Source organism: Rhinichthys klamathensis, unplaced genomic scaffold (genome assembly GCF_029890125.1).
Source record: "Rhinichthys klamathensis goyatoka isolate OS25496 unplaced genomic scaffold, OSU_Roscu_1.1 h1tg000192l_1, whole genome shotgun sequence".
NCBI lineage: Eukaryota > Metazoa > Chordata > Actinopteri > Cypriniformes > Leuciscidae > Rhinichthys > Rhinichthys klamathensis.
In genome coordinates this window covers 4190021-4205202 of record NW_026606718.1, presented here as the reverse complement: position 1 = coordinate 4205202, position 15182 = coordinate 4190021, and the positions used below count along the sequence as shown (strand labels likewise).

The following is a 15182-nucleotide window of genomic DNA, read 5'->3' as shown; positions in this document are numbered from 1 at the left end:
TGCCTGGAGTGCATACTACATCGCATTTCTAACACTTTTGCGTCTCCATTTTCACGCAGATTTCCCCCCCCCCATAACGCTCGTCTAAACGCAGAATAAAAAGTGAAAACGAAACGCCACTTTTGCGTTTTCTCTTCAGATCGTTTCCGTGTAAACATGGCCTCAGTTTACAAATCATGCACTGTGGAAAAAATGGTAACAACTACTGTGTAAGAAACCTCTCAAAAATAAAAATTCATTAAATGATAATCTGCCACGTAATGATCCTTTGTTTAAAAAAAGGAATAAAAAAAATAGTTGTTGGTGTTTTAGTGCCTAGTGTTCATTGCAGCAGGATCTTAGGAGTTTTGCAAAAATGTAGAGGCACGTTTTTTCCAGTGAAACTGGTTTGAATAAAATTTAGCAATCATTGAGATATATATATATATATTCCTTTTATTGACTGGAAAATAAAGTAACTGTGGCAAATAAGTGTATGCCACATTGTATTTCAAAAAAAAAAAAAAAAAAGTAATTTTCTTTCATCACTGGATTTTTCCCTTCAGTTTTTGCCCCATCGCCAGCGCTCCTACAAGCCATTGCCAGCTCTCGCTGTAAATTATTATCGTTTTATGGTCATTTCATCAACAAATCTTCAGTCTCAGTCACTCAGGCCTTCACCCACCTTGCTATCAGTATGCAGTTCTCGTTCCAAGCGTTGATCCTCCTTTACGAGGTCATGGAGTTGACGCGCTTTTATCCTGTCCCCCACACACACAACCTCAGCATCTCTCCTCACTTCCCTCGCCAAACGTCCACACCACCTTAAGTTGCAAATCTGTACGTATTCAGCCTCGCTTCCCCCGCCTTGCTTACCCGTGGGAACCTTTTTAAAGATCAAATCAAAATCAGGACATAAACATGCATCAATTCAGGTTTGCGCTTTTCCCTCTCTCACTTTGTAAAAAGTTGGGTACACAAGTGTAACGTGTCACTTACAAGTGAAGCAGAGGACGATCGCCCTCTGAATGATGTATGGTGGGGCGGTCAAATGACATTTTTATGCTGATATTGACATTTCTCTCTTTAATAATCCTGATTAAACTAAAGTAATTGCTGTGCCAAACAGAACTGCAACGGTTTTTCTCAAAAAAGTTTCCTGAACAATCCTCCCTTCCTGCTATTGGTGTAATACATACATAGCCACGCCCCAAACTCACACCATTGGTAAAGCCAGCCACTGTTGCCGTGCTGGACTTGGCAGATTCTACAACAAACATTCAACATTTTTGAAAACACCAAGCCACAATGTTTTAATGGTGGCTTACATGAAGTTGACACTAATAAGTTTTTATAGGAGAAATTTGAACATAAAATCAACTTTAAACACTATCTTTTCATCACTGATAGCTCCTGCATTGTTTCTCTGTTATGAAGTCGTTTACATCCACCAAGCAGATGTACTGCCATAGGCCCCCTCCTTCTCTGATTAGATTAAATTGTCTCCTCAAATGAATTAAGGACAGAAATCAATTATTGCGCGTCTCCATGCCTGTATCACAGCAATACCCACTTATTAAATAGCCCTCGCCTTTGCCTGTTTAATCTTTGATTACGCTTTCAATTTGAGTTGCTGTTATCTCCATCTGCCACCATTATGTTGCCTCACCGGCATCATTGAGATGTAGTGCCACACGCTTTTGATTACTCTCATCGTGTATCTTTGCTTTGATTGCTGTTTTGACAAAATAGATACTATCTCTTTATAGTCTCTCACTACAAGTATTTGAATCGGCTCTCTAAGTGACTGACAGACACAATGTGTTTGCTCTCATTTTGAGGTCTTTCACACACATACACACACACACACACACACACACACACACACAGAGAGAGAGAGAGAGACACACACACACACACACACACACACTTTGGGTTATTTTTTTACCCAAATACTGAGTTGAGCCTTTTGGGTCAATTTTTTGGGGTTATTTTTTCAGTGTTTGGGTAGTTTTTGTGTTACCCTGCTCCTGGGTCAGACATAACAACCCAGGGGTTGAGTTATTTATCACAGGCTTTTTGCAACCTCTTCAGGAGAGACCAGTGCAGCTCCGTCTAATTGGTGCATGTCTTCGGTAAAATAGGGGTTTGTGTACATTTTATTTGATCTATAAATACGTCATTGTTCTGTTTATCGTTTAATTTTATGAAAAGGAACATACAGGGGCGCGATGTGAGTCACGAGTGTTGCGTCAGTCTTTTCGCGTGATAGAAACGCCTGATGCCTTGCATAAAATGTTATGATTTTATTCAAAAAAAGTTACAGAATATAAATACTTAGAAAGTTAAAATATGTTCTCAGAACTGTACACTGATTGTTTATGGACAGGTTATGGAGTCAGTCACAGCATATTTCGGCTACGAGTAAAACGCAGGGCATGATACAAGTGCCGGCACGAGATACTAACCAATGAGAAGTGTTGTGTCTAACCCATAAACAACCCAATTTGCTGGGTAAAATTAACCCAACATGTGTTCTGTCCACTGATCTATATAGAATGATATGAATGTCATTATATAGATCAGTGGTTCTGTCCTATATTTACCCAGCCCTTGTGTTGAAATCAACCCAAATTCGGTTGTTTTTAACCCAGGTTTTTTAGAGTGTATAATATATAAAACCTACAGAAATTCATAATGATAATAGTCAACAACATATTTCATTTCTTAGTCTGATTTTTGTGCTGTGCAAGATTTTTTTTTGTCAGTGACACCACTTTGCAGTAAAACTTGAAATAAACTGTTTGCATATGCCTGTCAATCAAATGTAGAATAGCAGGAAGAGGAAGGGCAATCATTTTGATCACAACTATGTTCTTTGTTGGACGATGGAATTCTTTGTTGCAATAAAATTAGAAAAATGAAGACATGGTGCATTACTTCTTTACAGGAAAAAGCAATTAAAATAGTTTGTTGCAGGCCTATTTCATATTATTAGTCTCGTTTTGCAGCACAATAACAAGTGAATCTGACAACTGATAACATATAACTATACCAACTGATAATATATAGCTGGTAAAAACAGCACGGATGGCTATTCCTTCAATTCATGGCGAGGCCACAGAAAGAAAAAGCAGAGCAGCTCGGTGTTGCAGAGTAAATGAGATTCATTGTGTGGTTCTCATCCGCAAGCAGTGTGTGGACATTCTTCTAAGAGTAGAGATGGTGAGGGACTATGTTTAAAGGTCAGACAACAGATGAGATGAAGACTCTGCTTCATTCTCAGCCAAGATTCAAAAGACTCTAAACAACTCCAAAGTGTCTCGCAGACGCAACTGTAGTTCCGCATTTGTTTCAACTCAAAGGTTTCATTTTAATCTTGCAGAGTGGCTTTATTTCTTACTTAAAACCTTTTCTTTTTTTTACTCTAAAATGGAAACGAACCTCTACAGTACTTATACCATACAATTTCAGCGTGACTTTCATCATGCAACATGAAGTAATTGACCTTTGAGATACAAGAGTCTGTTAACTTTCAACTGAAAGAGTTTAGAGTTTCTCATTAGCACTATTTCTGAGTGCTAATGACAGAAAAGCCATTAACTTGTCAATCTATAGACCTTTTTCAAACAGCGATGACTTTTTTTGTGGGCGGAGCCTACCTGGTGGCAGAAAATGACAGTTCTGCAGTAGCAATCTGTGGAAGCCATGGAATAAAAGAATGAAAAAAGTTTATTTCGAGTTTATATCTCACAATTCTGACTTTTTTTCACGCAAATCTGAGTTTATATCTCACAATTCTTAGAAGGATAAACAGAATTGTGAGATATACTCGTTATTCTGTCTTTTTTACTCAGAATAGCGAGTTTATATCCTGCAATTCTGACTTTTTTCCCCTCAGAATTGTGATATAAACTCACAATTGCGAGTTCTAAAGTCCGAACTGGGAGATATAAACACGCAAATGCAAGAAAAAGAGTCAAGAATTTATAAAAATGTTATAGGCTGTTTTAAAAGTTATGTAAAATGTTAAATATTATTTCATGCTGTAACTGCTATGTATGTGCCCTATGAACTGCATATGTGAACATTACGTAGACTTACTGTTTACATCAAATTCACGCTTTAATGGGATAGTTCACTTTGAAATTAATTTTTGATATGTTTTTTATAGCTTACCTCAAGGGCATCCAAGATGTAGGTGTCTTTGTTTCCGCAGTAGTTTCAAAAACGATATAAATACTGTTCGTTTTCTCACACAAACCGCTCGTTTCGTGTCTTAGGCCATCAATGTGTACTAACATTTACGAGTCATTAAATCATGTTTAATTTGGACTTCTCTGTGCATGCTCTTTGAGGTGGTGACCATAGACCTGCATTATATGACTGACAGACAAGAACGGTTTGACCTAAAAATATCAAAATTGAAACTACTGCGGAAACAAAGACACCTACATCTTGGATGCCCTTGAGGTAAGCTAAAACATATCAAAAATTAATTTCAAAGTGAACTATTCCTTTAATAGTAGACTAATCATTGCAGGTTTCATCAGTCCAGTCTGTGACTTGCAACATAAACGTCTGCGTTTAGCTTCAAAGGGTGTCTTCAACGACAGAATTCTATAAAAAAAAAATTGCATACCGATTCTGACAAAGGCACAGCAAAACATTTTTCTCTTATTCTGTGGATTTTGCCCATTGTCCTCCATTTGTTACCGCTATTTTTCTGCCACCACTATGCGCGCGCAGCTGCAAGTGCCGTAACTGTGACATCTTCTCCAAATTGGTCTGCGATTTCTTGTTTTCCTTTTTCTTTAGTGTGTTATGTAGCTGTTTGTGCAAAGATCTGCAGAGTTACAATGTCAAACCTAAAGAGATATTCTTTATAAAAGTTAAGGCTCAGACACACCTTCCTAAAACGCTTCATTCAAACACGCCCCCACACAAATCTACATTAGTATGTGGGGGCAGGGTTTCATAAGAGTTGCAGAGTTTCGCTGTATTATTGTTGCCGCCGGCGCCGCCATGTTGTGGAGACACTGTGTTTTTCGTTGCGAAAGCCAAACTACTTTGTTTGGCCTTCCAAAAGAGGACACAATTAGAAAACAGTGCTTATGCTTTATTTACAACACCGTTCCAGAACAGTGGAACTAAAATTTTCGACTGTGTGCTGCACCTTTTTCGTAGGACTGTTTCCAGAGCATGGGAGAGTGACAAGGCTGGCTGTGTAAAGGCTGATTCTAGAAAGTGGGGCAATTCCATCTTTGCAAGTACATTCTGGCGCTTCTGACTCACAGACACAGCCTGTAAGTGTTTTCATATTTTAAGAATTTGCTACTGCGTGCTAGCCCGATCTGGTCCAGTCGCGCTGGCCAAGTTGATCGATCAGCTTGGTCATCTGCATTTTCCGGTTCAGATTCTGGCTCGAATTGATAAGGTAGTACCGACATTATCACCTGTCATTATTGGTTTGGGAGCTGATGTTCCAAATATGATATGGGTCGTGACATTTCCATCACACACTTAAAGGGATACTCCACTTTTTTTGGAAATAGGCTCATCTACAACTCCCCCCAGAGTTAAACTGTTGAGTTTTACCGTTTTTGAATCCATTCAGCCGATCTCCGGTTCTGGCGGTACCACTTTTAGCATAGCTTAGCATACATCATTGAAGTGGACAAGACCATTAGCATTTCTAAAAAAAAAATGACCAAAGAGTTTTGATATTTTTCCTATTTAAAACTTGACTCTTCTGTAGTTACATCGTGCACTAAGACCGACGGAAAATGTAAAGTTGCGATTTTCTAGGCTGATATGGCTAGGAACTATGCTCTCACTCTCTGCGTAATAATCAAGAAACTTCACTGCCGTACCATGAGTGCAGCAGGCGTAATGATATGACGCAGCGCCTGAAAATAGTTCCGTTGTGTTGACGGAAGGTAGCCTATTTTCAGGCGCTGCGTCATATCATTACGCCTGCTGCTCTCATGGTACGGCAGTAAAGTTTTCTTTTCCGCCGGTCTTAGTGCACGATGTAACTACAGAAGAGTCAAGTTTTAAATAGGAAAAATATCAAAACTCTTTGGTCATTTTTTTTTTAGAAATGCTAATGGTCTTGTCCACTCCAATGATGTATGCTAAGCTATGCTAAAAGTGGTACCGCCAGAACCGGAGATCGGCTGAATGGATTCAAAAACGGTAAAACTCAACAGTTTAACTCTGGGGGAGTTGTAAAATGAGCCTATTTCCAAAAAAAGTGGAGTATCCCTTTAAGGTTTTTGGGCAAATCACAATGCACTGGATCGCTGACCAATCAGAGCACACCGCGCTTTTCAGAACGATGAGCTTTGTAAAAATTGACACGTTTCAGAAAGGCGGGGCATAGAGGAGCAACAATAATTTACAGTATGTGTAAAATAATGACGTTTTTTTAACGTAATACCGCGTAAACACATTGCATTAAACCAAATACACAAAATAATGTTCTTTTTAGAACCATCATACGACCCCTTTAAAGAACTGGGATCAGTTGCGCCGTTGGGGTTTCTGGACGGCAACGTTTCTCCACCGGATTTCAGGGAGCGTGTCCCCCTGATAGCGCCGAAAGGGTCCCCTGTCTGACCAGGGCCCGTAGATAAGGCACTCCCTCTTTAAGGCACTCCCGACTGGGACATATTAACAAAAACATCTGTGAATTAATTAATAAGGCTTCGCAGCAAAGAGTCATTTAGATATAACAAAAGTAAATGGCAGTGTCAATGAGAAGACAACAGAGTTTGCTGATCATTTTGTCGTAGTACTAACAGAAATGCAGGGGTGACAATCAGGTAATTTTAGTGTGTGAAGCTTTCGGTAAACAACTAATTAAGTCATCTGCATTTTCTGCACATCCTGTTATCAAGCTGTGACTCTTTTAGCAGCAGCTGCTTTTATGTTACTTTCCTATTAAGAAACCTCTCCTATCAGTTAACCAGTTATGAGGTGATACTTAATTAATCAAATAGTAGAGTAAATAAAAGAGTCGGAAAGGTTTAGATGCATTTCTAAAGATCAATACTGAACCACTTTCAGAATCTTTCCCTTTATCTCCACTTAGAGATAAAGAATAGAGAACAGACGTCAAATGAAATGCTCAAAATTCAAATATAATCTTTATCTATGCTTCTGACTGTTCTGTGGCCAATGGATCGCCAACAGAAGCTAATTATCATGTCTGTTTGCCCAAAGGTAGGTGATCTTATTAATTGTGCTTGTCACTGCACCATTTATCAGTAGAGTTATTATGGTCTTCTCAAGCGAAGAATATCTGTCCTTTCATTACTGAAGTCTTTCATAGGCGCAGTACTTTAATTGCACTTACATCTGAATCTGCTCAGAGCAACCTCATTACAGCCTACAGAAACAAACATGCCATTACGACATGTCATGTCGCGCTGCAATGGTCGCAGTTAGGACTAGACAAACCGAATGACTCTGCTATCTAGATTAATCAGTAACATTGAGCCAATAAGCATGAACTCGCACGGAATCTGCATCCAACACATTTGGACCCGGACATGTGAAATTACACAAACGTAATGAAGTAATTCACCTGCCCTGAAGGCTTTACAACAGCCTACGTGACGGTCCTCTGGGCAACGGCCAATCTCAGTCTAATCATTTGACTAAAAACATCATTTCTTGCAGGGAGTTACAGGTTTAATCCACAGTTAATGAAAGCGACCTAACATTCTGGTATGAGGCTAAAGGCAAAGATTTTGCTATAAAGAGTTTTATTATAAAAACCTTCTAAAACCATTCAATATTATTATTTGAGAAACTGACACAACTTACCCCAAAGCATCTGGCCAGTGCTGTCAGTGTTAATTAAAACTAAAACTATTTTAAACTATTTTTCTTTTGTAAAATAAAACAAATAAATAAAAATAAAATGTTAAAAAAATGCCTTGGCAATTACCTGAAATCATTTAAGTTGAAGTATACTAAAATTATAAATAAATTAAAGCTAAATAGAAATATTTAAAAAAAGGAATAAAAATGGCAAAACATAACAAAATTACTCAAACCAAAACTGAAAAGCTCATTCAAAATATGAATAAATACTATAATAGTCTATAAATAATGAAATAACACTGCATCTGTCACACTGTCTGGAAAATGCTTCATTTAATCATTCATGGCTGATTTTTAGCCAAACATTATTTGCATGGTTTCATAAATTGGCAATGCACCGACATACGTGCTTTATATTTTTAGACCTTAATGAATTTATACTCGGGCATAAAAGTCAGTGGGCGGCACATCTTACCCCACTCTTATCCCCTACTGATTTTGTTATCCACATATGAAAGTTTTTAATGCGCAAAGCATTTTCTTTTAACAGGCTTCAACAGGAGATGACGATGCTTCTAAAAATACAGTAATAAATACAAAAGACTCTTCGTTGTTTAAGACAATAAAACACTGGCTGTCATCCAGGCCCCTTCTCTGCTGTTTTTCGATGTCTCTTTAATACCATACTCCCCCCCTCATAGCGCTTCTGTGACTCATCTGTACAGATGTAGATCTGTCAGCCAGCACAAAGCATAGAGGCTTGGCTTCTCTCTGCACACAGCCTGCTTTCCTTTACTGGATTACTGATATGCGGCGGTACACAGCGTAGCTCCATGGCCGCCACTCAGCGGCTTAGAGCCCATTCTGCTAGGATAAGCTAACCCTCCATGGCGAGGAGAGAGCATAAAGCATTCTCCCCGTCACACCTCACGTCAAAACGCTGTGATGCGCTAACGCTGCACTTCAGCTGCCGACACACACTACCTTAAACGCTCAGCTGACACAGGATCTATCCGCACGTTTAGCTGGGCCCTGGGGCAACTGAGCCACAAGATGTTTCGGGGGCTTTTTTAGTCCCTTAGGCCCAATTTGTATGGCACATTCACAGAAAGCCAGCTACAAATGTCTTTTTTTGTGAATTGTTAACTGGTGGGAAAGAACCTGCTCTAATGGGAATATGACGGTAGAGGAACAACGAGGTGCTGTGAAGCCCTGACCTAAATGTCTGGTCACAGATGTAATTGGAGACCTCAAGTTTTATATAGCTATTAAGACACCATGCAGGAGTGTTTTGATCTGTGATGTGCGAAATTCGTGGAGAAGTGAAAGGGACTGCAAATATCAAGTGCGCTTTAACGCTACGGATGAAATATATGAGCAATGACAACGTGGTGAGCTTTACGGACCTGTGTAGCGCTAAGTGACACATTATGTCCATTAAGTCATGGTGCTCATGTGGGAGATGCAGGATTGATTCTGACAACTAACTCTCTTGACTTCTTGACCCCTCTCTTCTCATCTAGCAATAAAAAAGATGAACCACTCAGATTAATAATTCCCACAATGCCGTTAAATCCGTCCCTTTATGGGAGTGGTGCTCAACAAAGGGGGCCACAACGTGGCTTAAAATGATTAAAAATAAGGGGGGAAAAGCTTTTAAAAAGTTGTAAACTAACATTATTCTTATTTTAGATAACCGCTCGGAAACAATTGTCTTTTTTTTTTTTAAGAACCAGGGTTCGCATGGCTTTTGGAGAACCAATACACCAAATATAACCAAAATATAAGTGGATAAAATACACAAAATATTCATTTAAAAGTCACATAATGAATAAACATTTCTCTAGTTAATCCAATTTCCATTGTTTTTTGTGAGTAAAAAAATTATTTAAAAAAATTCAGTAATCCTTGAACACATAGAAACTTCTGGAGCCCATTTCTGATAGATCAATCAATCAATTAAACAATCAATCAATCAATCAATCAATCAATAAACCAACCAATCAGTCAATCAATATTCCAATAAATAAATAAATAATCAGAATTATGAGATAAAATTCACATAAAAAGTCAAAATTATGACATACAAGTAATGTTAGTCAAATTATGAGATCCAAAGTAAAAAAAAAAAAAACTTTGTCATAAAATAGATTTTCATAATTATTTTTTATCTGTTTCGATTTGTGATAATTTCAACTCTCTCATAATTATGACTATCATAATTTAGAATTAGCATGTCAAAATTATGAGCTTTTTATTAACTGTTATGTCATAATTGTGATTTCTTTTTCAATGATATTGTATGCCAAAATTTCGTTTTTCTTTTGTGGTGGAAATAAGCTTCCATATAGGAATGGAATGACAGAATGAATAATGAATTCATAATTTCTGCTGACACTGCAGGTTATCGTAACTAAAAAAAAGTTTGAAAACAAGCAGCTTTGTCATTATTACAGATAAAGTACCAGACTTTTATATAAATATATATATTGTGAAACACTGACCTATAGCAAAATAATACATATTGTGGTTCGGTCATTAAAAAACTGGCATCTGAAGTCAGTCTTCTATGCAATTCCCTTTGGAGATCAAGCCATTACATATTCCTTGGTGATCAGTAATCTGATGATTTCTCTTACTAACCCCTGATGGCCTTTTCTCATTGTTCTGTGTAGCAAGACAGCGGACAAAAAGCTCATCAGAGAGCACTGACTCAGTCTTGAACATCCCTGCATGAATGTGACCCTTCAGCCACAGTTTATCTATCACTTCTTATCAAGTCTTATAAGGAAATCATTCCATCAAACTGATAAATCAGCTGAGTGAGTAACTCCATGCAAAAATATTCATCTAAGCACTGTCTGTTCTTCACTGAAAGCACTCAGACTCAGAGATGAGCTACAGCACATTGGTTCACATTTTAAGAAGGGATAAGAATCAAGCTGGTGAACAAAAAAAAAAAAAGACAGCTTATGGCAGGGATTCTTGGGATATAATTTATTAAAATACTTTTCAGAGTTACCATTTTGGATGTTTCACACATTAAACTGGAAAGGCTCTGGTATAGTCTTTAACTTCACAAGTCAAGCAAGCAGCAAATCGACTTTCTATAACCAACATAAGCATTAAAGAGCTACTTAACTGTCGTACGCAAACCCCAAGAGACTAAGAAATGAAACCAACTCCATTCTCGAAATAAAAAAATAAATCTTGATTGCTTGAAATGTATTATTATTATCATCACTAAACCATATGTTATAATACAGTGCTCATAAAATGTAATTTTCACATGTGGCTTGCTATATCCTACCTTACTGCATGAGTTTGCACCTTTAGTCAGATTGGTGTTTTATTTTTTTCTTGCACTATGTGTATGATAACAACACAATATTGAAACATATTTTCTATATTAATATAAGGAGAGACAATTTCAGCCAATTATAAATAAGCCTCAAGAATGAAATCACTATTTTACCAGAGGTACAAATTTGAAACAATATTAAGGATTTATAGGACCAAAAAAGAAAGTGAACATTTCACATCAGGTTTTTGACTTGTGATCATGTTATTGGTTGTTAAACTATAGACCTGGAATCATCAGAAATCAGCAAATTCTCTAGCATCCACACAAGATTTTCATATGTTTAAACTATATAAATATCATATCAAGTAACATTTTCCTCACACCCGATATTTATGACTGTGATTTTGCCAAGTCATGGAACAACAGTCCTGTCTGAAAATGTAGTCCTTACCCTAAAATCAGAGGGAAATGATATGAATAACCTGATGTAGAAGCACCTCACCCTGGTTGTAAGCCTTAACTTGACATAAACTGTAAACTTGAACCCTCAAATCTGATTGGTTGATTGGAATGTTGTTCCAGGATCATCAAAGGTGTTGATCCAGGAACATGTACTTATGGTGAAATCACGTTCCCCACGCAAAGGGCAGAGAATTCAAAAACACCTGAAAACCAATATCAAGAAAAAAGTCAATCATTGGTTTTGATCCATGCACGCCAAGTTAGAGTTAGAGTTAGAGTTTTATATATTTTGATTTTTTTATATGTATATTTTGATTTTAGAGTTTTATATATTTTGATGTCTTGATTTTAGAGTTTTATATATTTTTATCGGTTTCTAATTTTTTATTATTTGTATATACATATATTTTCATAAATGCAATGAAATGGGGGTGGGTGGTGATATGGGATGCCATAATAATTATTTTCGAAAATAAATCTGATTACCACTATAAATTAATTAACAAAAAAATTAGTGTATGTCCATGTTTTCAATCATTGTTACAGCTCACCCCACTTACTGTTACAATTTACAATCGCCCCGGTAGAGTAGGCCTAGTTTGTATTTGTAACATCAGCACTTTATATACTTGACACTACTTTACACAGTTTAGGAATAAGCAGTAGATTACAAATGGCTAATTTGTAGCAAACAAATATGAAAATACTATATCAAATTTTTAAACATATAGTGCAACACACACACTGTGACACACATATGTAAAACAAAATCTGTTACAACACTCCGCCAGTGCATGGTGTACAATACTGAGACATATCTACTGTATTAATAATCGATATTAATAGTGTAACCTAGCCTAATATTGACTCTCTAGGCAGACATATATCATGGACTCTCTCTGAGTCGATAAAGGTCCAGCAGCTGTGAGTCATGTTCTTGCAGTGGCAGATGTAACCTAGTCAATGGTTATTTCCATTATTTATTCATGCATCCTTTTGCGGAACTTATAGAAAAAGAAAACTCGATGGTGTGTAAGTGTTGACAGAACTGTGAGATTGTGTGACCCGTGGGGCGCGGCTGCGCGCGATCTGCGATCCGCCAGCGGGATTCAGAGAGTCAAAGTGGGACAGCAGTGCGCGCCTGCCCGCTGCATTCTGGCCGCCAGAGATCCATGAACATCTGTCCGTTCTGAAATGTTCCTGGTAGCTGTATATATACACACACACTATGTATTCTTGCTATATAACAACAGTTATCGCTACTGTAAATAAATGCACAAGCCATATCTTCAGTCTGTACTTGCACAGTGCGCGACTCGGAAAGAAAATCTTATGCTACGACGACCCCAAGATGTAGAATCTTGCAAATACCCGAGTGAGATGCGTTTTAAACGCGCGTATGTCCAACTTAAACCAGTGCTGGCCAACTAATAGTAAAAAAAAAAAAAACACACACACTGTAGGGCTTGCATTAAGCATACATTAAGTTCAACTTGTTCTGCACATCAAATCACACCCTGAACATTGAGCAAGCCTACGCGTAACTGCGATTACATTGCAGATATCAAAATGAAGCATATAAATCGATTTAGAACAAGGAGGTCGTTATTGAATTAGTGTTGACAAAGTTCAAAAATGGATAAACACAAACAACAAGACGCATCAAATCACACACTGATCAGTGAGCAATAAATTGTTGCGTATGCGAACCATATTAATCAATTTGGAGCGCGGGCACATGTCCACCGAATCATTCCGTGTCTAAAGTTGCTCATGGATGATGGAACACAAACATCATTTAATTAACTACAAACAACTTCCCACGCACCTGATCCCGCGTGTGAAAGAATGTGCACTGAACTCAAATCTGCACTGTCATCATCATGCCACAAAACACACGTAGTGTGTCTGACTTGTCCAAACGCACGGGCTACTTCTGAAACATTAACCCTGGTGCAATTGAGGTCTTGAGATAATGTGTGCTTAAATCACACTGGCATTTCTGTTCTCCCAGCCAACTCCCACCACACCCAGAAGGCATCACACTACTGTGGCCACACACATCCCAGGGTTCTTACCTTTAATGACAATCCCACAGAAGCTGTAGAGCACGAAAAGCAAGTGCTGTTGGAGCATCATATTCTTGTGGCGATGCTTGCGTCCGTGTTCTCCCTGCACTGATGCTGATGCTGCTTATCCAGGTGGATGGTGCGCTCTCAGTCGCATGGATGGCGCAAACCTGAATCTCCTGTCCCGATCCGGAGGATAGGTTGCGTGCAGCAGTTACTGTACCCGGGGCTGGGAGAAGATGCTGCCCGCACTGAAAATGCTGAGAAAGTGGCACTTCAGCCCCTGCCTGAGTCTCTGCCTCTCCAGAGCGCCGCAGCAGACGCGGGTCCCGCCCACTCTAGATTGACACATGGAGACGCCTAACGATAGTACACAGACCAGCGTGAATGCGCAATTGATCACGCTGATTGATCAGACTGATTGATCACACTGATAACTTTCTGGTGCGCAGCTGTCTGAGTTTTGCTTACACTTTAGACACTCGCGTTCATGTTACTGTCCTGTCCGGTAATAATTAGGCTCCTGTAATCACGATAACATGTAATTACAAGCAGTCCCCCTGATACATTACGGGGCATGTTGTTTATTAGGGGACAGCAGGGAGTGTTGTAACACAAGGTGAGTTGTAACACCCTACCAATTTGGAATGAGATTACCAATTTGTAACTTCCACACAATCATCTACATGTTAAAAAAATCTATTGACTAGGATGTTTGTAACACTTAACTTGTGTACTTCTGCTGGATCCACAAAGACTGCACAAATACAGTGTATAGACTGTCGCCTAACACACACACACACACACGTGCGTACGTTTTATGGGTACTTTGGGTGCTATTGACATACAGTAGTGATAGTAATGTTTATACTGTACAAACTGTATATTCTAACCCTAAACCTACCCATTACAGACAACTTTCTGATTTTTACATTTTCACCCCCAAAAAAAAAAGAAAAAAAAGTGTAGTATGATTTATGAGTTGTTGTCCACATGGGGCCCACAAATGTCCCGACAAGGATTTTGGATATGAATATTTGATTATATTATACTATATTATATTATATTATATTATATTATATATGTCAATGATTAATACCTCTAAATATTAAAACACTTAATAACACTTAAAAATACGTAAGTAAAGTGAGGAAAAGTGCTAAAACCTTTATTAAAGATTATGAATTCGTTAAATTATTCAAACGAATAGCAGCGTAAATTGTAATCTTATTTTAAAAAACAAAAACAAATCATAAATAAATCATAGCAAACAAAAGCATGTTGAGTGATGTTAATTTGTCTTAATAAATACTTACATTTTTCTTTCTTATTAAAATTTTTACATCTGTGGCAAACAACCGCATGTGCACAACACCTTTAGTCATATATGAACAATACTGAGCTAATATATTATGAAATTGATTGTTTTAAAATTTCAGCTTTCATCTGTCTAGTTCTTATCTTATCTCTAGTTTGTTCCACGCAAAACGGAGAACAAACTCTCTGCCAATCAACACTGTTCTTCTACCACACAA

The 15182-nt window shown here is 37.9% G+C and overlaps 1 protein-coding gene across 8 annotated transcripts in view; it reads right to left on the bottom strand.

The window, feature by feature from the left end:
* The window catches only part of cadm2b (cell adhesion molecule 2b), a 257226-nt gene extending 243244 nt beyond the window's left edge, over window positions 1-13982 (bottom strand). For 2 of the 8 annotated variants that reach the window (XM_056262495.1, XM_056262493.1), the window contains exon 1: window positions 13657-13982. In XM_056262495.1, the coding sequence (XP_056118470.1) occupies window positions 13657-13717 (61 nt within the window). In that variant the 5' untranslated portion in view covers window positions 13718-13982. Of the gene's footprint in view, window positions 1-664; window positions 875-13656 lie in introns of those variants that run through there. The other 6 variants (XM_056262492.1, XM_056262498.1, XM_056262496.1 and 3 more) reach the window with 4 other exon arrangements.
* Between the last annotated feature and the right edge of the window lie 1200 nt (window positions 13983-15182).